We start from the raw sequence: 24231 nt of genomic DNA, 5'->3' as shown, positions 1-24231 counted from the left end.
CCCTCTTCCAACAATACAAGAGAAGACTCTACACACGGACATCACCAGATGGTCAACACCGAAATCAGATTGATTATATTCTTTGCAGCCAAAACTTGAGAAGCTCTATACAGTCAGCAAAAACAAGACCAGGAGCTGACTGTGGCTCAGATCATGAACTCCTTATTGCCAAATTCAGACTTAAATTGAAGAAAGTAGGGAAAACCACTAGACCATTCAGGTTATGACCTAAATCAAGTCCCTTATGATTATACAGTGGAAGTGAGAAATGGATTTAAGGGCCTAGATCTGATAGATAGAGTGCCTGATGAACTATGGAATGAGGTTCATGACACTGCACAGGAGACAGGGATCAAGACCATCCCCATGGAAAAGAAATGCAAAAAAAAAAAAAGCAAACTCATATAAGGAAAAACAAACTACAGCACAAACACTCTGGGAAACATTTTACTTCTCAAGAAGTTCTCAGTGAAGTCACAATTTATCAGAAAATACTGAGAATACATGAAATGATAAAATACATTCAAAGGCAAACAATCTCCTTCACTTTCTAGGAACCCACACCAAAGGTTTCTCAGTTCTGGTTCCTTATTTCTTTTTTAATGGTTTCATTTTTCTACCTTAATGTGGTTTAAGTCTCACTATGATCAAACACAAAGTCATTTTTATGCAGTTATCTAAAAACACACACAATAAATCTGTTTACACAGCTTTAGTTAATACAATGTTGAGTATTTTACCAATGCTGACAGTGCCACTAAAAATGTATTGTTACTGTACTACATTGACCACTACATTGTACAAAGCAATTGTACAATCATAAATGATTGACAGTTAATCAACTAAATGCACAGATGACATTCACCTTCTATTATTTGTCTATTGCACTGATGGTGTGAGGGAAACCTAGTCTTGCATTAAAATATTTCAACTCTGCAGCTTATATTGTGACAGGCAATTATTTAGTCAGATACATTTTTAAAGACTATTTAAGACAAGCAATATCTAGGAAAGACATTTGTAATTGACATGACAAAGATTAAGCAACAGACTTACATGTGATATAAATAAAATACAACCAAAATCCACTTTAACAGCATATTGGAATTTTTATGGGATAATTTTTTAAAACAGTTCTTTGAATGTAAACTGATCAAAGAAAGCAAAACATTCATCACATTCAGCATAAACACTGGCTTTATCCATTCAATAAAAGATAAGCGAACAAAAATTTAACCATGTTATGCATTTTTACTGCTAAAGTGAAATTTTCTATTGTGTTTTTTCTAATAAAGTAACTAAAGTTATTCCTTCAGAGTAAAATACAATTTTTGTTCTCAATTCAAATAGCTGAAAGTTTTACAATTTACTAAAAATAATCTGTAGTTTACTGTTTATTAACTTTTTTCTATCCAAAGACATCCAATAAACAAAGCACAAATCCAGTGGCTTATTACCACAAAAAATTCTCAAATAGGCAAGTTTTCACATGAGGGGCAGGGAACCCCATAGAAGAACTAGGGATAGAAGACTATTTTAGGAGCCTTTTAGGAGGATAAAGCTAAATAATTCCCTTTTCTTCCAAAAGTCTATGTAGTTGTCCGAGGAGGAAAAGAAAAGAGGATACATTTAATTTTTTCCTTATATAGGTTATTCTTAATTTAGGAATAGGAAAGAGAAAAGTTGGCCCAGATTCCTCCAGTTTAGGCAACAGATTAAAGTACCCTTGTCACTCAGATGGTAAAGACTCTGTCTGCAATGCAAGCGACCCGGGAGCGATCCCTGGGTTGGGAAGATCCCCTGGAGAAGGGAATGGATACCCACTCCAGTATTCTTGCCTGCAGAATTTCATGGACACAGGAGCCTGCTGAGCTACAGTCCTTGGGGTTGCAAACAGTCAGACACAACAGTCAGACACAACTAACAAGGTACCTGAAATTAAGTGACAAAACTACCACAATCCTGGGGATACACAGGACTAAGGCAGAATAGAATAGGGGCTACAAAGACAGACTTGAGCTATACTACCGGACAGCCTGGGTCCAAATCTTAAGCTCTAGCACTAAATAGCTGTGTGAACTTTGGCAAGTATGTCGAACACTCTGTGCTTCAATTTCCTTCTCCATAAATTAATGATAATACTGTCTACTATATTTTATATTAAATGAGTTAATAGTAAAGAATCAATCATAGTTGCTACTGTATATCAGGCAATATTTTAAGTGTTGGTTAAAGAAATAAACTAAAAACCAGAATGGAGCATGAAGGCTGAAAGTAATAGGAAGTAAGATGGAGCCAAGTAAGTGGCTTCAGTAGTAAAACACAAGGAGTGTGGTTGAGAAAAATGCGGGTGCCTCAGGAGTAAGAACAAAATGGAGTGACAGAGGAAAGGGAACACCCTGCCAGGACTGCCCACGATATCTCTATGAGCTGGATTTACAGAAGCATTTTGGGGAGGGAATGGTGAGGGGCAACTGCTACTAGTTGTCAGAAGCCCAGACACAACAACAAAATCCACTAAGTAAAAAGTTAAAGGTACTTAAAGAGCTCTGTTAATAGCTAGATACAGCATTCAGTAGTGAGTATTCATATCTCAGCAGTGAGTGGATGTGTGCACGCACATGTGCACATGTAAAGGGGGTTTGTTAGGACAAGTAAACATATACAAATAACTTTTAAAAATTATATTTCTCAATTAATTGTCAATAATTTTATATCTCAGGTATCAAAAAATACTATGAATTTTTGTGAAAATTTATTGAAATGGTATACAGAGAGTTACAACAATGAGTACTTGATAGATAATGATGTATTAATCAACTGCTGGAAAAAGAAGTAAATACAATCAGGGACTCAAACCATTGCAAATTATAAACAAAAAGTAAAGTGGAGATTAGAACATGTATCTAAATTTTGCTTTACTTCTATATTCCTCAAACCACCTATCAGATAGCAGTTTTTCCTCACAAGCCACCAAACTGAAACATTCAGTATCAGAAAGACATGACAGTCCTAAACCTAAAATTTTAAATCTCTGCTTAGAGAAAATTGTTGAATTCTATATTATGGTAGACATAATAAAAAGGTGATATACTGGGATCCTGCCAAATAAAGATCTTTTCTTTACAATATAGATGGAGAGGCCACCAGGTAGAAGATGGAGTCACAGAAATGCAAATTAAATTTACAAGTAGGAAGCACCAGTGTTGCCTGCATGAATCCCAGAGAGGACCTCTTTGAAAAGCAAAATTTAAATAACAAGATATCAAAGCACTCTTCTGCTGAAATCCAAAATTTCAGTACTTGCCCAAACATTATTTTAGTAAATGGTAGTTCTAAAGCACAAAAATGAAATCTTCCAAATATTTCATTGAAATTTTATAAAACACCCCACGTTCTCTATATTCCTATAGACTTTTATTCTATTTTCTCACTTGACTCAAATTATCAGGCCAAAAGATTTCTCTCACTGCTACAATTATCAATAATTTCTCAGTTCATCTAGACACGTAACTCCTGCAAAGGCTTATAGAACAGCTTTTATTCTTTTGCCCTAGAAAAATTATGACTCAACTTTCATATAATCACTCATAGGCACTGCCCTTCTGGGAAACCACTTGAGGTAAACAGTTGTACCCTCAGCTGCTTCAGAAATCAGTATTTATTGAGAGAGACTAAGTTCAAACAGACAAGACGGAGTGTTCAATCTAGTTGACTAAGGGATGCTAGAAATCACCAAAGCTGCTACAACCATTCTGTTGCAGCATTTTAAAAGCAGCATGAGGGATGGCCCAATTAGAAGAAACAGCCCTCTTGAGAGGATTCACTGGCACCCACTCCTTTCTGTTCTCTTCTAACCACCTCTGACCTTTTTCTAGGATTCTATCCTTACATTCAGGGCTTCCCAGTGGCTCAGTGGTAAAGAATTTGCCTGCCAAGCAGGAAATGCAGGTTCAATCCCTGAGTTGGGAAGATCCCCTGGTGAAGGAAATGGCAACCCATTCCAGTATTCTTGCCTGAAAAATCCCAAGAACAGTGGGACCTGGTGGGCTACAGTCCATGGGGTCACAAAAGAGTCAGACACGACTTAGCAATAAACAACAATCCTTACATTCAATCTCACTATTAGCAGGTCCCCAATTCTTTCATCCCAACACAGCCATCACAATCAAAACACACACAGTAACAACCTCTTCCCAACACAGAGATTTCAAGAAATTGGGGGAAATGAAAAGAGTAAAGTCCACAGTAGTAGGATTTCTTACCAGGAACTGCACAGTAGATTCAGTGGGTCAAATCCAGCAAGCAGCAGAGATGGCAACCATTCTTTATATTTTGTCTGTGCTTTAATTGCGTGATTTATAAATTCAGATATATGGTCCCATGGTGTCGATGGGCAACATTTCTTCAAAAAGTAGCGAAATACTGAAAACCTCTCATACTTCAGGCAGTATGCCAAATGAAGTTCATTTAGCTGAGCTCCATATTTCAAAAGAATATTTACAATTCCAAAGAAGTCACAGCTCCATCAGTAAAAAGAAAGGAAGGTAGGGGAAGGGGGAGAAGGGTAAGGGAAGAGAAGATTTTCACATTAAAAAAAATTCTTACAAATAGTTAATAGTAGTTATGACTGGAAAATAAGAATAGCAGATGCTAAAGAGGGAGGGGACATATGTATACCTATGGCTAATCCATGTTGATGTATAGCAGAAATCAACACAACATTGTAATTAGATGTACAGCAGGAACCAACACAATATTGTGATTATCCTTCAATTAAAAATAATTTAAAAAAAGAATGGCAGATGTGATAGTGGATGGTTTTACCTGTCCAGTGGATTGAGACTCAGTTCAGTTCAGTTCAGTTGCTCAGTGGTGTCCAACTCTTTGCGACCCCCTAAATTGCAGCACGCCAGGCCTCCCTGTCCATCACCAACTCCCAGAGTTCACTCAGACTCACGTTCATCGAGTCAGTGATACCATCCAGCCATCTCATCCTCTATCGTCCCCTTCTCTTCCTGCCCCCAATCCCTCCCAGCATCAGAGTCTTTTCCAATGAATCAATTCTTCGCATCAGGTGGCCGAAGTACTGGAGTTTCAGCTTCAGCATCATTCCTTCCAAAGAAATCCCAGGGCTGATCTCCTTCAGAATGGACTGGTTGGATCTCCTTGCAGTCCAAGGGACTCTCAAGAGTCTTCTCCAACACCACAGTTCAAAAGCATCAATTCTTCGGCGCTCAGCTTTCTTTATACTCCAACTCTCACATCCATACATGACCACAGGAAAAACCATAGCCTTGACTAGATGGACCTTTGTTGCAAAGTAATGTCTCTGCTTTTGAATATGCTATCTAGGTTGGTCATAACTTTTCTTCCAAGGAGTAAGCGTCTTTTAATTTACACCACATTGCATGGTTTTTAATTTTCAACTATGAACAAGTCATGCCCTTAGAATTTAAAATACTTACCTTAAATAAAATCATCACTGACAAGTAAAACTCTTTTCAAATTGTGATTTTTTATGCACAATTATCTATACTACAAAATACTTGCTAAACAAAGTTAATAAACAATATGATCAGTCAAAAAAGACAGGATCAATTTCCCTCTTTCTTTTAAATTTCTAGTGGTAGAAAGCAATCAAATAGAAAGCCTTTTTTATGAAAAAAAACTTAAAGCTTTACATTTTTTAAAATTAATCTTTATCAAGTGTTTTACTGAATGAAAGTGTATTATTTTATACCTGCTGAATTGGTTACCCGTTTTAAAAATTATCATCCAGCTAAGTTGTGCTTAAAATGACTAAAAGTAAGTTTAACTCTTTTATGAGAGAGCTAATTGGCAAAAGGTGTCAAAAGAGGTATTATAACAAAGTTATAAAGAGCACAAACTGGAGGCAGACTGCTCAGCCACTTACTAGCTGTGTGACTTTGAGCAAGTTACTTAACCATCCTGGCACACAGAATTAGCATTATATAAGTATTTGTAAAACAAAATGATATGCAAAGTAAAATACCACAAATTTAAATATAATAAACATAAATCCTGGGAATTTACCTGAGACAAAAATAAATTATATGTTATTTGCACATATATATTAACCACAGTATTGTCTATAACAGATTTTTTAAATAAATTAACTGTTTAACAGAGGAGGAGATATGTGCAAAATATGACACAGTCATTAAAAGCCAAAATTATGATAGTCATGTGATCACATTTAAAAAACTGTTTATGATATAACTTTAACAAAGTTCAATAAACACGTACATTCACTACGCAGACAACTGTGAAAGAAAATATCCAAGAATAAAATAAGTCTCCCTCTGAAATTGGCATTAATGCTATTTTAAATAACAAGAAATAAAAAAAAATACTTCATTATTCATAGTATTAAAGAATCTAAATAATTAAGAATCATAAAAAGAATATAAAAAACAAATATAAAACATTTAAAGCATTGTCACGTGAGACCAACTACTTCTGAGAACTTGAGTCCAAGGTTTCAAAGCAGTTAAACATCATATACATAAATATCACTTACGTAAATTTTTGTAAATCTGTTTTATTTGCTCTCCAATTTGTGCTTCTTTTCTTCAGTTAAAAGATTAAATACTAATTCTCTTTATTATCAATAATATACATAACAATTAGAAAAGAAAAAGCTATAATTCTAAAATTTTCTTTACAAAAATTAATTAACTTTGTTGTCTGTCTAGTATATACTGATATTTGTTCCAGTGATATATACTTATCACTGTTCTTGAAAAGAGCCCTGTATATACTTTTTTTCTTATGGCTATTTTCAGATACAGGAAAGCTAAAAGAATTTATTGCCAACAGTCCTGCACTACAAGAAATGCTAAAGGATATACTTTTTTTTTTTGTATTGGGGTTTAGCCGATTAACAAACAATGCTGTGACAGTTTCAGGTAACAGTGTAGGGACTCAACCACACATATGTATCTGTATCCACTCTTACAGGATATACGTCTGACTGATGGTTTTAAACAGTTATAAGCGATTTCTTTCAACCACTCTGATCTCATTTAACTAGGCTCTCATTATTCTGCCTGCAGTTATTACTTGCTGATTCCACTACAAAACAGATGAGCAACACATGACATGGACTGTTGGACACATTCCAACAAACATACAGCAAAGTGGGAAAAGCTCGAGACACTGCCTCATTAAAATGTGATACATAATTCTCAAGAACACTTAATTTTCAAGGCATATATGTTTACATGTGCACTTCAGAAACTAGCTGAACTCTTCCCTCAAGCAACATGAAAGTATCAATGGCCTAACTACAGGTGCTTTACCTCTCAGAGGGGACGACGCATTTTTGAAAATACAAAGGTAAATGAGAGCCCTAAATGCACCCTGTTATACTAAGTGCCACAGATAGCTAGAGAATCTATTTTGTTTAGGAAAAAAACTATAAAACCAAGAGGCTTTCCCATTCAAGTTTCAAATATAGCATCTCGCCATGTGACTCATGCTAAGAAAAATTTAAGGACAAGGCCATTGATAAACCAACCATCCATCTCTAAATGTTAGAGGAACATGTGCACATATAACTCTCCATAATAACAACCTTTATCTGTTCTACACCAAGCAACTATGATAAATGTGTTACATGGAAGATTTGCCTTAATATTCACAATAACCCTAAAAAGTAACTTTTATTACCACCTCCACTCTAGATGCAAAAACGGAAGCTTAATCACAAAACTAGTAATTTGTAAAACTGGGATAATAATAGCAAATCAAAATCCAACAGTGAATATGATATCACAAATCTCTCTCCTACATTATAAAAACAAAACATCTCAGGAAACAGTCAAATTGGGAATTATTTTAAGGCCAGACCTGTTTCTTGAAGTATGTTCCATGGAACACTAGTCCCTGCAAATGATCTATATTAAAAAAGCCTCCATAATTAAAATATTTGTGAGGCCCTTTATAGTATACACTAGTCCATATAAGAGAGAAATACAGGATGAATTTAATTTTAAACAGTATGCTAGTTACATTTTTAAAATATATGCTCAAGTATTTTTCTTCAAACTCTGGATACACTTCAGAGGAAGTACCTTTAGAATTAAAGCAATGGATCCAATCATTAATCAGAAAAAAGCATAATAAAGAGGATATAAAATGCCCCAAAAGTCTGTAAACACAGGAACAATAGTGTATTTATTGTAAAGTTCATCCTATGTTTCCAAATTTTTCAAACTTTGGTAGACTCATCCCTCCTTAGGAATTCATAAAACACACCACCACAAGAAAAATTCTTAGAAGCCCTTCAGGAAACAAATCTAATTACCACTGCTTAACCCTGTGTTTTCCAAACTTAATTAACTAAAGAACCCATTTTATCCTATGTATTATCTATTAACAATGTATAGAAAGAGTATTCTACAAAACACAGGTCTAACTCCTTCCAGTTATCACACTGCCTTGTATTAGAAGGAATAAGAGCACACTCCTAAAAGGCTTTTATAAACTACCTACTGCTACATTATAAACCCTTTCTCAACAGAACTACCATTTACATGGTCAATAATAAACACAAAATAAAACTGGAGGATCATAAAACTTTTTCAGCATGCCCTGAGCTTCTGTTACATTATACATCTCAAATATACATAACAAGCTCCAGCAACTCAAGTAACTTCAGTGCTCTACAATACCCTTGATTATTACATGTCAATTAGCAAGATAAAGGCTTAGATATAACTTTGGTTAAAATATAAATTACATGGGAATATGTATGTGTTTCTCTTAACATTTAATACAAATTCTCTTTCGAGCCCTGATGGTGAATAAGAAAAACTCTTCAAGTCCTAGAGTAGTCCTTATTTAACACAAATATCAAGAACTACTTATGACACATTAAGAGATTTCATATTATTTAACAGTGAAAACTATAATACACAGAGAAAGAGAAGTTTAAAAACCACAAAAGCAATGTCTAAACCTTACTTGGAGGCTTGTACATTTTCCATCATACTGCCCTTTTAAGTTCAAAACTGTGCACAGAAACAGGCTCAGATAAAAAAGAAGCACAGTAAAAGGAAATTCAACATGTTAATAAGGTTTCTTTTAAACAAATGGAAATGGACAAATATCTTAATAACTCAACAAAACCTACAACCGACTTTTTAGCTGAATTATTAAAAGGCCATATAGTAAGTTTTACTGAATGGCTTTTAACCATCAGCTGAAAATAAAGACATTACGTTGTGTCAGATGTATCCATGTGTGATATAATGATAAGAATGGACACAATTATTTTTATAAAATTAGCAGGATAACCATGATCAGTATTGATTAGAAAGACAGACGTAATCAGGTCAGTTAAGCCCAGAGCCCTTTCTACAGCCATATATAAAAGGCATTAATATTTGTTTAAATTTCCTGTAATTTCTCAACTTCCCATCTCTTTCACCCATTCCAGTTAAAGAAGTCATTTTCTTATATTTTCTCATTTGAGTTGAATTACTCAGCTATGCCCCTGAAAGACTGGCTTCATGTCACTGAAGCTGTTAACTTGTTAGCCCCAAAGGACAAAGAATTCTTTTGTACAGTAGTGGAGGAGACAAGACAACTTTCCATCATGCTTTGGAGTATGAGAAGAGCTAAAGGTCACTGCTTCAAATAGAAGCCTATTCTCTCCAAGGGATACTCAGTAAAAATCTTTCAGAATGCTAATCCTGAGCTAAAAAGTTAAATTGGCTGAATAAAACAAAAAAGAAAGGAAAACTCAAAACCCAGAGCCATTATTTATTATCTTCATCACTTTTTGATATTAATTATACTGTTTGTAAAAGTAGATAATTTTACCATAACGTAAGAGGCCAACAGTGCAAAGAGTATCAGAAATGTTAAATTTCTAGATCTCAGGAGAAATGCCAGAAAACATACAAATAAGAAAACAAAAGTTTTGGAAACTATAAGCAAGGTGAAAAGGCAGCCTTCAGAATGGGAGAAAATAATAGCAAAGGAAACAACTGACAAAGAATTACTCTCCAAAATATGCAAGCAGTTCATACAACTCAATACCAGAAAAATGAACAAACCAATCAAAAAGTGAGCCAAAGAACTAAACTTTCTCCAAAGAAGACATACAAGTGGCTAATTAACCATGAAAAGATGCTCAACATCACTCATTTATCAGAGAAATGCAAATCAAAACCACAATGAGGTACCATCTCACACTGGTCAGAATGGCTGCCATCAAAAAGTTTACAAACAATAAATGCTGGAGAGGGTGTGGAGAAAACACTGTTGGTGGGAATGCAAACTGATACAACCACTATGGAGAACAGTGTGGAGATTCCTTAAAAAACTGGAAATACAACTGCCATATGACCCAACAATCCACTTCTGGACATACACACTGAGGAAAGCAGAATTGAAAGACACAGGTACCCCAATGCTCACTGTAGCACTGTTTACAATAGCTAAGACATGGAATCAACCTAGATGTCCATCGGCAGAAAAACAGGTAAGGTACATAAACACAATGGAGTTTTACTCAGCTAAGAAAAAGAACACATTTGAGTCAGTTCTAATGAAGTGGGTAAAATTGGAGCCTATTACACAGAGTGGAATGAATCAGAAAGAGAAACACCAATACAGTATATTAACACATATATATGGAATTTAGAAAGACATTAATGACAATCCTATATGCAAGGCAGCAAAAGAGAGAGACAGAGATGTAAAGAATAGACTTTTGGACTGTGTGGAAGAAAGTGAGGGTGGGATGATTTGAGAGAATAGCATCGAAACATGTATATTACCATATATAAAATAGATGACTAGTGCAAGTTCAATACATGAAGCAGGGTACCCCAAACTGGTGCCCTGGGACAATCCAGAGGGATGGGGTGGGGAGGGAGGTGGGAGGGAGGTTCAGGATGGGGGGATACATGTGCACTCATGGTTGATTCATGTCGATGTATGGCAAAAACCACCACAATACTGTAAAGTAATTATCCTCCAATTAAAATAAACTAACTTAAAAAAAAACTTTTTGACTCATTAATAACTAAAGTCAGATAAGCGTTGATTAAATCTTTTATACAATGATCTTATACCAAACCAACATTACTATAATAACACAGTGTTACTATAAAATTTCAAAACTCATATCACAGGCTTCCCTGATGGATCAGTGGTAAAGAAATCTGCCTGCCAATGCAGATGTGGGTTCAATCCCTGGTCCACGAAGATCTCACATACCATGAAGCAACTTAGCCCATGCACCACAACTATTGAGCTCTAGAGTTCAGGAACTGCAACTACTGAACCCACATGCCACAACTACTGAAGCCCTGTGCCCTAGAGCCCATGCTCCACAACAAGAAAAGATACCAAAAGGAGAAGACCACGTACCACAAAGAAGGGTAGCCTCGCTCCCTGTAACTAGAGAAAACCCCACTCAGCAACAAAGACTCAGCATAGCCAAAATAAAACAAAACAAAACTGGAGATCAAGATAGCAGAGCACTGAAACTGCAACTAGCCGTTGAACAACTACTGACAGGACACTGGAACTCACCAAAAAAAGATACCCCATGTCCAAAGACAAAGGAGAAACCACGACAAGACACCCCATCCACCAGAAGGCAGACAGAAGAAGCAAGAAAATCCCACAGTCGCCAGAATGAAAACCATATCACAGAAAGTTAAGCAAAATGAAAAGGCAGAGGATCATGTCCCAGATGAAGGGATAAGATAAAAATCTCAGAAAAGCAACTAAATAAAATAGAGATAGGCAACCTTCCAGAAAAAGAATTCAGAATAATGATAGTGAAGATGATCCAGGATCTTGGAAACAGAATGGAGAAGATGCAAGAAATGTTTACCAAAGACCTAGAAGAACTAAAGAACAAACAGAGATGAAAAATACACTGAAAGGAATCAACAGCAGAATAACTGAGGCAGAAGGACAGACAAGTGACTGGGAAGGCAGAATGGTGGAAATCACTGCCACAAAACAGAATATTAAAAAAAGGATGAAAAAAAAAATATGAGGACAACCTAAAAGACCTCTAAGACAACATTAAATGCACTGACACTTGCATTATAGGATCCCAGAAGAGAGAGACAGGATCTGAGAAAATATTTGAAGAGATAATAGCTGAAAACTTGCCTAATTTGGGAAAGTAAATAGTCAACCACATCCAAGAAGCACAGAGAGTCCCAGGCAGAATAAACCCAAGGAGGAACACATCAAGACACATAGTAATCAAACTGGTGAAAATTAAAGACAAAAATATTAAAGCAACAAGCAACAAACAACAAATAACATATAAGGGAACTCCCATAGGTTATCAGCTGATTTCTCAACAGAAACTCTATAAGCCAGTAGGGAATGGCACAATATATTTTAAAGCAATGAGGGAAGAACCTGCAACCAAGAATATTCTACCCAGCAAGGCTCTAGTTCAGATTTGATGGAGAAATCAAAAGCTTTACAGACAAGTAAAAGTTAAGAGAATTCAGTACCACCAAACCAGCTTTACAACAAATGCTAAAGGAACTTCTCTAGGCAGGAAACACAAAAGGAGGATAAGATCTACACAAAATAAACTTGAAACAAATTAGAAAACCGTAATAGGATCATGCTGCTGCTGATGCTAAGTCACTTCAGTCGTGTCCGACTCTGTGCAACCCCGTAGACGGCAGCCCACCAGGCTCCCCCGTCCCTGGGATTCTCCAGGTAAGAACACTGGAGTGGGTTACCATTTCCTTCTCCAATGCATGAAAGTGAAAAGTAAAAGTGAAGTCGCTCAGTCATATCCGACTCTTAGCGACCCATGGACTGCAGCCTACCAGGCTTCTCTATCCATGGGATTTTCCAGGCAAGAGTACTGGAGTGGGTTGCCATTGCCTTCTCCAAATAGGATCATATGTATTGATAATTATTTTAAATATAAATGGATTAAATGCACCAACCAAAAACACAGACTGGCCTGGGGCGGGGTGGGGGGAGAGACACGAAAAGATGTGCATGTATGCACTTTCACTTTCCATATCACTCTACTTAATTCCCCAAACTGTATGTAATTACTTTATATTATTAGGTTAATCATGTTTCCATTATGGCTTGCAATTGTAATTATTTTTTATTTTTTGGTCTGGTTACTGATTGTGAAAACTGATCAACATTTTTTACTATTGTGATGTTAGAAAAAAACTCATACCACTAAACTTATTATCTATTACCAAATATCTGAAAGTTCAAATATCTAATAATTAATTTTGGAAAATAGTCTTCCAAGTTCCCTGGTATTATTTTTGTGACCAAAACTCAAATTCTTATTCATAATTGGTAAATGTAATACAGGAAATTCATACACTGGCTTAAGAAGAAAGAGAACAAAAAGCTATTTTTAAACAAAATTAGTCAATTGTCCTTTAGAAAGGTAATTCTAATTAATTTAAATAATTTTAAGTATGTAACCTAGAGAACTCAAATTTTCAGATGCATATTGAAAGAAATAAAAAAATCAACAAATTTTTCAATTTTTTTCCCCAGGCACTGTCTATGTTACCCTCTTGAAATACTAAAACAAAACCTACTGGGAGAATTGATAGTCTCCTTGCTCAATCAGGTTTACACTGAATTTCAAAATAATCAAATGATTTTCCCATTATATGTACAGCGATTACATGCAAACTAAGAATCTGACATTAGCTTATGTAAATGTATTACAAAGACTAAAAGTTTAATTGATGCTATTTTTAGGTAAACAGAGGATGGCAAAAGATATGTCTTCTCCAGAAATGAAGAAGAGAATTAACCTTGATATTTTTTTTCTGATGTGCCAGACACTGCGCAGTGCACTATATGTATATACAAATATTAAATGTGAGCATATGTGATAATAAAGCTACCATCTCTTCGCCTTAGTCTCTTGGGAAATGTTTCACTTTCAATTAAATTTCCCACTGGGTAGATAAATAATGGCAAAGATGTTTCAAAATTAAGTCTACTGCCATGGCCCTGGCAAACAAATAAAAAGTAAACTGTAAAGACAGAGAGAATGTACCCTCATCAAAGAGATATTCTGATGTTTTGGCTTTTTTCCCTATGGACTAACAAATAACATTTTCCAGCGAGTTTTCTTACTGAAAACCTACCTTACTAATTAAAAATACATTTGGTCCAATTATAAGTTCCCACATGGAAGCAAATACATGACAAGTCCTTTTAAAGTCACTAAAAAAGATTTCAGTTATGATACATAGGGCCACTTCACATAGCAACATTGCGAAGAATAGTAAAAAACAAAGTCTAATAGCTCATGTCTGTGACCAAAGACCACCATAAACCACAATGTTACTTCTTTAAGTTTCCAACAGTTTGATTATTTTGTAAGCATGCTTTTCTTTGAGCTTCTCATATTTTGGTTTACTTAGCTTCTTAAATTTATAAACTTGTGTCCTTATCTAATGTTGGGATGTGTTTGTCCATTATTGGTCACAATCTCCTTCTCCTCTCTTCTGGATCCTTATGACATGAATGTCAACACTGATGATATTGTCCCTCAGGTCCCTGAGGCTCTGTTCTTTTCTGTCCCCCCAATCTTCTTTTTCTCTGTTCTTCTGTTTGGATAATTTATATTGGTCTATCTGCAAGGTAACTGACTCTTTCCTCTGTCAATTCCATTCCACTATGAAGCTCATACAGCTAACTTTTCATTTCAGATATTACACTTTTCAGTTTTTATTAAAAAGTCCATTTGGTTCTAATTTTTACTTCTAAGCTGAAAATATCTACCTTTCCATTTATTTCAAGTGTGTTTACCTCATTACAACAGTTGTTTACAATTATTTGATATTTCCAACATCTACATCATCTCAGGGTTGACACATGTTAATTGTCTTTTCCCTCTAAAATTAGTCATATTTTTCTGGTTCTGTCAAGTAATTTTAGATTGTATCCTGGATATTATGAATAGTAATGCTGTGTGTAGACTCTGGGCCCTGGGTCCTGCTGTAATTCTTTGACCATAATACTGATTGTGTTTGTTTGTTTTAGCAGGTATATAACCTAGTTAGGTTTACACTACAATTTCTTTTTCACCTCTACAGACAGTTACTTCAATGCAAATTCAGTTCTCAAAGCCTTTGCTATGCTGCTTTGAGTCTGGCCCCACGAAATGTGCCACTCGGACCTGAGACTTGGGTGATAGTTCAAATCTTGTTGTCCATAATTTCTGCCTTGTGAATTCAAAGGTTGGATGGGCTTGATGTAGGTTTGTACACAGAATCAAGAAAACCTTTTCTCCAGCTCTCTTTCTCCAGAATTTCCCTCATACCCTGTCCCAGAGGGTTCTATTCTACCCAATTCCTCAGTCCAGAAAAACATTCATTTTAAGGTATTTTGGTGTTAATAGGAGCACTGCTATGGTTTAACATGTTTAATTCAAACTACACTTATAAGACGATGAGCTATGAGCTAAGATGCTATGACAGAAGAACCAAAATATCATTCCTCCAAAAGCTAAGATGAAGGCTAAAACGGATTATTGATCTGCTGGACACACAGACATACAACTATACAAAACTATTATGTTCTTATCAAATAAAAAAATGTTCAATTCTAATCTAATAATAAAAAAAAAATGGAGACATATATATAATGACAATTGAATCAACTAAAGTCAACAGTACAGCCCTAGTGAGGCAAACTAAAGTAACTAGGCCTCTGTTTAGAAAGATAAAACCAAAGAAACTATACAGTGAACTATGAAATCATGAAAGTTATGCACAGAGTGGATCCCAGATACTAGATTAACCAAAACTTCAATACTCAGAGTACAGTGTGTACCTAGAAGCTTAAGTTCAGAACAAATAAAAATGAACTACTATAAACAGCAAATGTTGAGACAGTAGAGAAAGAAAAGCTTAGCAAATAAGTTCTTGATAAATTTTTAAGTCATAGCTAGCAATCCATAATGGTGAATTTAGGAAAGCCAATGAAATTTGAGATTAGCCCACAAACCTCTTTTGCATCATTAAAAATAACAGCTTCTAGCTGCACAACTTACTTTACTATTGGTTGGACCACAGATTTTACTCAATATGGCTTTTCTTACATAAAGCCTTTTTTTATTTATTCTATTTTAAAACCTTACGAGTCAGATAGACAAATCTTGTCTAGTTTGGCCAGAAGCTAATCAATAATCTATCAATAATTCTTCATTTATTCTACTTGCAGGATCATGGTAGATTAGCAAAAGAAACATTAAAATTTTTAAATGTGTGACCTACAGAAATAAATGCTATATACCAAATACATTAAAAGTGCTATAATATCTATAAAAATAAAGTTTTATTTTAGATTCTTAACAAGTCTTATAAATTTCAAATGACAAATAACCTGAAACAGTCAATACAATACTTGACAAATTTTAAAACCTTTTTTATCTCAGTTTTACTGAGGTATAACTGACAAATAAGATTGCAAGATATTTAAAGTATAAAATGTGGTGATTTGATACACATATACATCATAGAAACATTCACCGCCTCATATAATTATCTTTTTGAGAGCATTTAAGTTCTACTCTCAGCAAATTTCAATTCTATAATTCAATGTTGTCAGTTATAGTCACCATGTTAAACATTAAATCCTCAGGCCTTAGTCACTGTATAACTTAAAGTTTAATTCTTGAAGTGTTTTGAAGATCTGAGACATCAGAGAATTCCTGCATTTACTTTAATATATTAAATATTTCCCCTAAAACTGCTACACCAAAAAATATCATCCAGCTCCAAAGAGAAAAGGAAAAAAACCTGACATCATCACCTTGTCTTTGTTATAGTTTGATTAGTGAAACAATCAAAGGTACATCATAGAAGCTTTTGTTTTTGTCTGTTTTTCTGTTTTTAAGTTCCCAATTTAGCTCTAAGACATGCTATTTTATCACAAAAGAAAGTCATTTGGAAACACATCTCCATACAGCCAAAAAGAATGAAAGTAAAGTAGATATACATACTCCTTTTGGAAAGCCATACACAAGGGAGAACTGAATCCAAAGACGAGGCACATCTGGGCATCTGGGCTGTAGCCAGACTGGAGCAACATTTCCAGGCACTCCTCATGCCCTCCAAGCACTGCTGAGTACACAGGACTCACTTTGTTTGGCCCAGTGTCACAAACCCGGTTAGTGAGTGGTATTAACAAGTCCAAGATTCTGCCAATACACAAATTCAGGAGTATGTTTCTGTCTATACATAATTGCAGACATTTCTACAGGACATAGTTTGAGTCACCCATTGATTGAATTTAAGAAGTCTGTCTGTCTTTCGCGTACTTTCTACGTACAATAAATTATTACAAGCTACATACTCCAAAATGCTTATTACTGTTGCTTCATAAGAAGGCCCTTAAACATATTTGAAACAGAACTAAATAATGTTCCTATAAAAGTAAATAGATAACATATTGTCCTTTTTAATTTTTTTACTAATTGTTTACATTACCACCACTACTCAAGTCCCCAAAATTCAAATTTTATATGAGATGTTTTAGGATCTAATAAATTATTTAAAACTTCATTACACTAAATACAAACTTATATCAAGACAACAAATTATTTTCCTTTGTAAAGTAGCAACCAAAGTTTTATTTTTCTAATTAGTAAGAATTTTTTAGGAAGAAACATGAAATGAACCGTATTTACATCAGGAAGAAATCAGAATTTCTGCTAAAATATTCTATTCTCAGAAAAGAAGATGAGTTCTTTTATGTGTTACGGCAGATTTATTTAAAAGACTGGTTGCTAACTAGAGAAAGTTCTAAACAAAAATCATTAAAAAGTTCTTAGATTATTTGTAGACTTACCTCCAGCACTCAGCTGGAGAGAAGGGACTAGCCTACACTATAAGGATAATATAAGCCAGAAATTGTCCTCTTTCTGGGAAAAGAAAGGCAGAGCTACACCAAAGTATATTTATAACATTCTTTCTCCTTGCCACTTTTCCTTAGGTAAAATAGGACTAAGATAACAATATTTAAGGAGAACCTATATTTACTATGAAGAAAATCATCAGTGACCAATGGAATTCTCAAAATTGAGAACAAATAAGGGTAAATTCTCAAGAGGGTTCTGAAATCAATTTAAAGCTCAGAGTATAACTGTAGATTTATGATTAAATAAAATATCAAGAGTTAAGAAAAACATCAAATTTTTAAACCTAAGTATTTTGCTAAAATAAAGAACCTGTCGAGTGTCTCTTACATGTAAAAAATGTGTTAAAAATGTTTAAGTGAGTTGGAAAAAATATACTCTTCAGTTCAGTTCAGTAGCTCAGTCGTGTCCGACTCTTTGCAACCCCATGGATTGCAGCATGCCAGGCCTTCCTGTCCATGACCAAACTCTTCAACAAGGCACAAACAAAGATTACAAATATGTTTAAGAAAACAGTAAAATACCATGACACCTAGTGGCATAATAACCTAATTACAGCATCTGCTTTTCTACTATACAAACATATTAAATACTAAAGACAAGACCATTTCACTATTACTTTTTAAATTAAATAATACTAACAATAGCTTGGGAGAAGGCAATGGCAACCCATTCCAGTACTCTTGCCTGGAAAATCCCATGGATGGAAGAGCCTGCTAGGCTGCAGTCCATGGGGTCGCTAAGAGTCAGACACGACTGAGCGACTTCACTTTCACTTTCCACTTTCATGCATTGGAGAAGGAAATGGCAACCCACTCCAGTGTTCTTGCCTGGAGAATCCCATGGACGGAGGAGCCTGGTGGGCTGCAGTCCATGGGGTCGCACAGAGTCGGACACGACTGAAGCGACGCAGCAACAACAGCAATAGCAACAACAATAGCTATAAAAATTACTACTGCAGTAATAAGACTCTAAAAACTTTAAATATATACTTTTAAAAACTGTTTGGTACCAATCTATATTAAGATAGGCTGCCATATTCTCAAGGTAAAACCAGGTTTAATAATTTCTAAGATTCTTAGAACTCCCAATTTCAGGGAGTTTCAACTTTCTTTAAGTCTCTCTCTCCCCAAAAATTTCATTTGAGTTTCTGGCTAGGGAAGAAGAGTAACAGGGGCAGAATAAAGAACCAGGTTGAATTTGAAATCAGACAAAGAGAAGTCCAGTCAAAGGGTTCAAGATGTGGAGGACTGCCTAGACCCCATGAAAAAGAACTCCAACAGAGATCACAAATCCAAAACCTTTCTGGGGTCAGGGAGGTAATATAAGTACATTGAATAAAGTCATCAGATCAGTACCTCAAGACGTCTAGGATAAAACTGGAAAGGAGTGGAAGAGTAGCTTAAGCAAGTCAGAGGGAAGATTTAACACCCTGAGACAGTCTCCTGGGCCATTCTGCCTCACTCTAAGAAAGTGCAAGACTAAGAACTTCAGGGGATGGCATGGGAGACAGATGCGGGGGTGGACCTAACCATTAAGCAAATCAGTAGAGAAGGGAATATCAAAGATTATGCCTGGAGGTAAAGGGTCTGGTCCAGAAGATCTGATTTCTTACTAGCTCTGAATTATGAGACCATTTTTACTTTTCATTTTTAGCACTTACTTTGTATGGCCCATCTGTGCAGCTGCATGTATAGGTAGCTGCCAATTGTCCTCATTACAGTAAAGATCAGGATCTGCCCCACTGGAGAGCAAAAGCTCCACACATTCTGTGTGGCCCTCTTGAGCAGCAATGAACAAGGGAGTAGCTTTGTCCAAGGCTTGACAATTGACATCTGCACCTAAAATAAAACATTTAACATATAACCCTCTTTAATGCAAAAATAAAAAAAGACAAGCAACCAACAATTCAAAGCAGCTGCCTTAAAAGGGCTTTCATAATACAACAGATTGTCCTCCTTAATGGATACTGTTGTTGAAACATTAATTTTCAATTTCTTATTGGTAATCATTTAAATTGTTTTTGCTTTTATGTTAACAAGAAAAAAAAGATTAATATTTTAGAATTCATTTTTAAGCTAAAATATGAATTTTACCCTATGAAGGATTCATTTCATTCTAATCCTTCCTCCAACAAACACTCTGAGGGTCTAATAAGCAATCATTTAAAAAAAAAATGCAAATCATCAAATACGGATAACATTTCTGATCATTATTGAAAGAATAAGAAAAAAAATCTAAATTATCAGACTTTATAGATGCCACTAATTGATTCAGGCTGAGTCATAAAAAAAATTCCAGCAGAAATGATATACACAGGGGCTATAACTTTAAACTAATGTTGACTATACTCTCTATTACATTCCTTTTCTTCATGACCAGTGTGTGATGAACAGAGCCCACAATAAAAGGAAAAGGCTCTATTTAAATGGGTTTCTACGCTGAATTTTTAAGCATAAATCTAATCAATTATTTAGAAGCAAACGTATAAAGATGTGAAAAAGTTTAGTGACCTCAATTTCTGTGAAGGTTTCAAAAATAGCAGACTTCCTCAAACTTTTCTCATTGACAAATAATGTGCTAAGTATGCTAAGTATGTGTGTGTTAATACATGACCATGAAAATGTTTAAATTTCTGGAATACACCTCAGTGGAAAAATCATCATCCTCAAGGGGGAAGACAATTTTTTATTTAAAAGGAGGTTTCATAAATACACCTTGAATAAACCAAAGCCCTGACATGGGTAAGAACAATGCAAAATACAAATGGTAAATCAGAATTCACGGAAGGGTCAGAAATTCCAACTGGGTATTCAACACGTCTAGATACATTGAATCTTCTTGACTTGTACAAGGTGGATGCCTCACCTACTGTCATCATTAGAAAGAAATGAACACTATAGCTGAGGAAAGATTAAGTCAAAAAAGAAACCTACTTAACTTTCTTTTTTAAGCAATATTTTGTTTTGATTGACAATTTTAATGTATAAGAATAAGGAACCAGTCTTTGTAAAATTTCAGGTAAAAAAAGTTGGATAATGAGGAAGAATTCACTGAAAGTCATTTTAAAGAGTTAGAAACATGTATAGTTACATTATAAACATACCTATATACCTTTTCAACTTGCTGTTCATAACTATTCAGAGAGGACAAAAAAAAAAAAAACAGGTGCTTAGTGTTCCAGGAGACAGGCTTAGTATGAGGAGAGAGTAACTAACCTGCAATTTAACCTATTTCATTCTAAGTATTACACACTAATAATTGGAATTTTAGGGACTGGAAGTCATAAAATGCATCATGGCAGTCTGTGGGAAGGTACAGCACAGAAGAAGGAAGATGAGAAATCAAAGTCCTGTGTCCGAGTCCCGATTCCACCAGTGAATAGCTTCTATTGTAGATCTTTGGCACGTCACTTAAACAGCTCGGAGTCTGGGATTCTTAATACAACAACAAAACAAGTGCTTGAATAAATGATTTTAGGGATTATCTCAACTCCAAAGATTTACAGACCTGATATTTGTAACATATCTTAATTTTACACTTAAAGAATGCTTGTTTCTCTTGCTTACTATGTCAACTTGAGTATTTCAAGGTTTATAAGGAGAAAGCAGAAATAAGAAAATATGTGCTCTAAATAAACTTCGTTTTGGTAATTTATTAAAAGTTTAGATATTATAGAAGATATGTGAAAAGTCTAGGTATTAAAAAAACATTGTGTGGTGGCAAATCTGGTGTCTCTCCCATCTGCTCTTGACTACCCATGTTTTGTCAGGTTAGCACTGTGCGCACAGCAATGGTGTCAGAAGAACTGAAGAGCCCTTATATAACAAATGTTTCTGGTCACAGAAATTTCACAGAGTAATAAGCATGCCACCTTAACACCATCTTCTCTGACAGTGCTGAATATGTAATGGTTGTCACTGAAAAACTTTTAAGCAGGTTTATGTTGCTATTTATTAACATAATAGTGTAAACAGGCTTTGAAATAAACCCACTTAAATATCACACAATTAACCAAAATACACAAGTCAGAGGGTTAATGTACAAAATAGCTATCTAAAAGATTAATTAAGACTGTATTAGTCATGTATTCGAGAAAGTTGGAACCGTTCATTCAACTTGCCAATAAACCTGCTTTAGCAATAGATCATTAAGAGGTTCTCCTGAGGTAAGTTAGTAGTTGCGCATTGTATCATGTTAGTTAATAGAGACTTAGTAACCAGGCTTACAAATTAACTTGTACATACTCTTATTTACCACTAACATAAAACAATAAATTTCAGAACCTGATTTATATTTAGTTAAGAATTACTCTTCCTAGGAAGAAACAGCATTAAACTCATGATCGTAATAGTGCAAAGGATCAGTCTTACCCGATGATATAAGTATGCTCAAGCTTTCTAGCTTGCCATACTGAGCAGCCACAAATAAAGGTGTGATTCCAAAGTCATCCTGGCATTCCTTGTTTGCTCCTTTTTTAAGAAGCAATTTTATGATCTCAGCATTTCCCTAAGGCACAGATTCATAATTTAAATAAGACAAAACAAAAAAAATAGAAGATATCTCTTTTTTTATTGTTGTGTGTATATGTGCTTTTTATCCTCACTAAAGGAAAACTCTTTTTTTAAAGTGTTTTGGTCAATGGGAAGAAAGTGTTAATCATTATTCTGTACCTTAAGCTAGCCCATTAAACATAAACAGATAAAACAACGATCTCTAGGAATTAGAATCCTTATAAAATCCTGCAAAATTAGTTTGCAAGCCCAAGTACTAAGGTGTTATCACAGTTATCTAAACAAAGTGCTATAAATATAATAAGCCATTGCTCACTATCAATTTATATATCCCAAATATTCTGATGGCCTCTTAACTATGCTATCAACATTTGAAAAACTTACATAATCCCTGCAGCCCAAAGCTGCTAGAACTACTAGAGCAGCAGGCTTATTCAGAATGATCATTACCATTTAGACTGCCTTTCTGTACTGCATGAACCACCATAAATCACAGGCAAGTAGGAAGCAAAGACTGTATAGAATTGTCATTTTAAAAGGGTAAAACACACAATTTACATGGAAATGAAATAATAAATGCAGAGTTTACCTGAAAACTAGCCTGGTGCAAGGCGTTCCATCCACACATAGAATGGGATCCATTAACATTTGCTCCATATCGAAGCAGCAGCCTTAACACATCTATCTGTCCATTTTCAACAGCTGCAACATAGCAGTTAAAAAAATTATCATCAGTAAAAAGGCATGTTTGTACGACTGGGCACTTTGGTGATGTTTCCATCATTTATTCACCCAGAACTCACAATACTGTGAACATTCCTATCAACAAATCAAAACATATGTGTACTCCTTGTTCAAGTATAAAACATTTATCACAATTATCTCAACCCAAATCCAGTAATATATATACTCTTTTGGGACACACACAAAATTATTGTCAATTGTATCTTAAAAGATATAGAGGAAATGGAAGCAAGAGGCAAATATTTATTCTCTCTGATAATGGAGACAATATGTTTCTATTTTGTTAAAAATGTAACTGGAAGGGGCATGGGATGAACAGGTAAGAAGAAACAACATCAGTCTGGAGAAACAGTCTCAAAAGAATTGGAACCTTGGCTACTATTACCATTTCATCACAAATGACAAGAGTAACTGACAAGCAAACTGAAAGCATAATACTCCAAGTCTGTACTTTAGATATTTTTAGCATAATAAACAACAATCTTTGTTACAATGATGTTCTTTTATTAACCAATGAAAATTTAGTAGAACTCTGCTTATTTGAACTAAAAGGGGACTCCAGACAAACTTAGGAGTGTTGTTAAAGAAATGCATATTATTTCACTACAGTAAATGAAACGAATAACTCCCAAGTTGCCACTACAATAGATTATTTGAAGGAAGAGTTTGCATGCCTATAGAGACCTAAAATCACTGCAGATGGTGACTGCAGCCATGAAATTAAAAGACATTTACTCCTTGGAAGAAAAGTTATGACCAACCTAGACAGCATATTGAAAAGCACAGACATTACTTTGCCAACAAAGATCCGCCTAGTCAAGGCTCTGGTTTTTCCAGTGGGCATGTATGGATGTGAGAGTTGGACGGTGAAGAAAGGTGAGTGGCAAAAAATTGATGCTTTTGAACTGTGGTGTTGGAGAAGACTCTTGAGAGTCCCTTGGACTGCAAGGAGATCCAACCAGTCCATTCTGAAGGAGATCAGCCCTGGGATTTCTTTGGAAGGAATGATGCTAAGACTGAAACTCCAGTACT

At 35.0% G+C, this 24231-nt stretch overlaps 1 protein-coding gene across 3 annotated transcripts in view; it reads right to left on the bottom strand.

Annotated features, from left to right (window-relative positions):
* The window catches only part of ASB3 (ankyrin repeat and SOCS box containing 3), a 128457-nt gene that overhangs the window by 22288 nt on the left and 81938 nt on the right, over positions 1 to 24231 (bottom strand). For all 3 annotated transcript variants that reach the window (XM_010841686.1, XM_010841687.1, XM_010841688.1), the window contains exons 4-8: positions 23045 to 23157; positions 22315 to 22450; positions 19605 to 19782; positions 17027 to 17224; positions 4266 to 4523 (exon numbers count right to left, since the gene is read on the bottom strand). In XM_010841686.1, the coding sequence (XP_010839988.1) occupies positions 4266 to 4523; positions 17027 to 17224; positions 19605 to 19782; positions 22315 to 22450; positions 23045 to 23157 (883 nt within the window). The remainder of the gene's footprint in view (positions 1 to 4265; positions 4524 to 17026; positions 17225 to 19604; positions 19783 to 22314; positions 22451 to 23044; positions 23158 to 24231) is intronic.

This window comes from Bison bison, unplaced genomic scaffold (genome assembly GCF_000754665.1).
Source record: "Bison bison bison isolate TAMUID 2011002044 unplaced genomic scaffold, Bison_UMD1.0 scf7180017864166, whole genome shotgun sequence".
NCBI lineage: Eukaryota > Metazoa > Chordata > Mammalia > Artiodactyla > Bovidae > Bison > Bison bison.
Note: the sequence above shows the minus strand (reverse complement) of the source record. Positions and strands in the feature narration are given on the sequence as shown.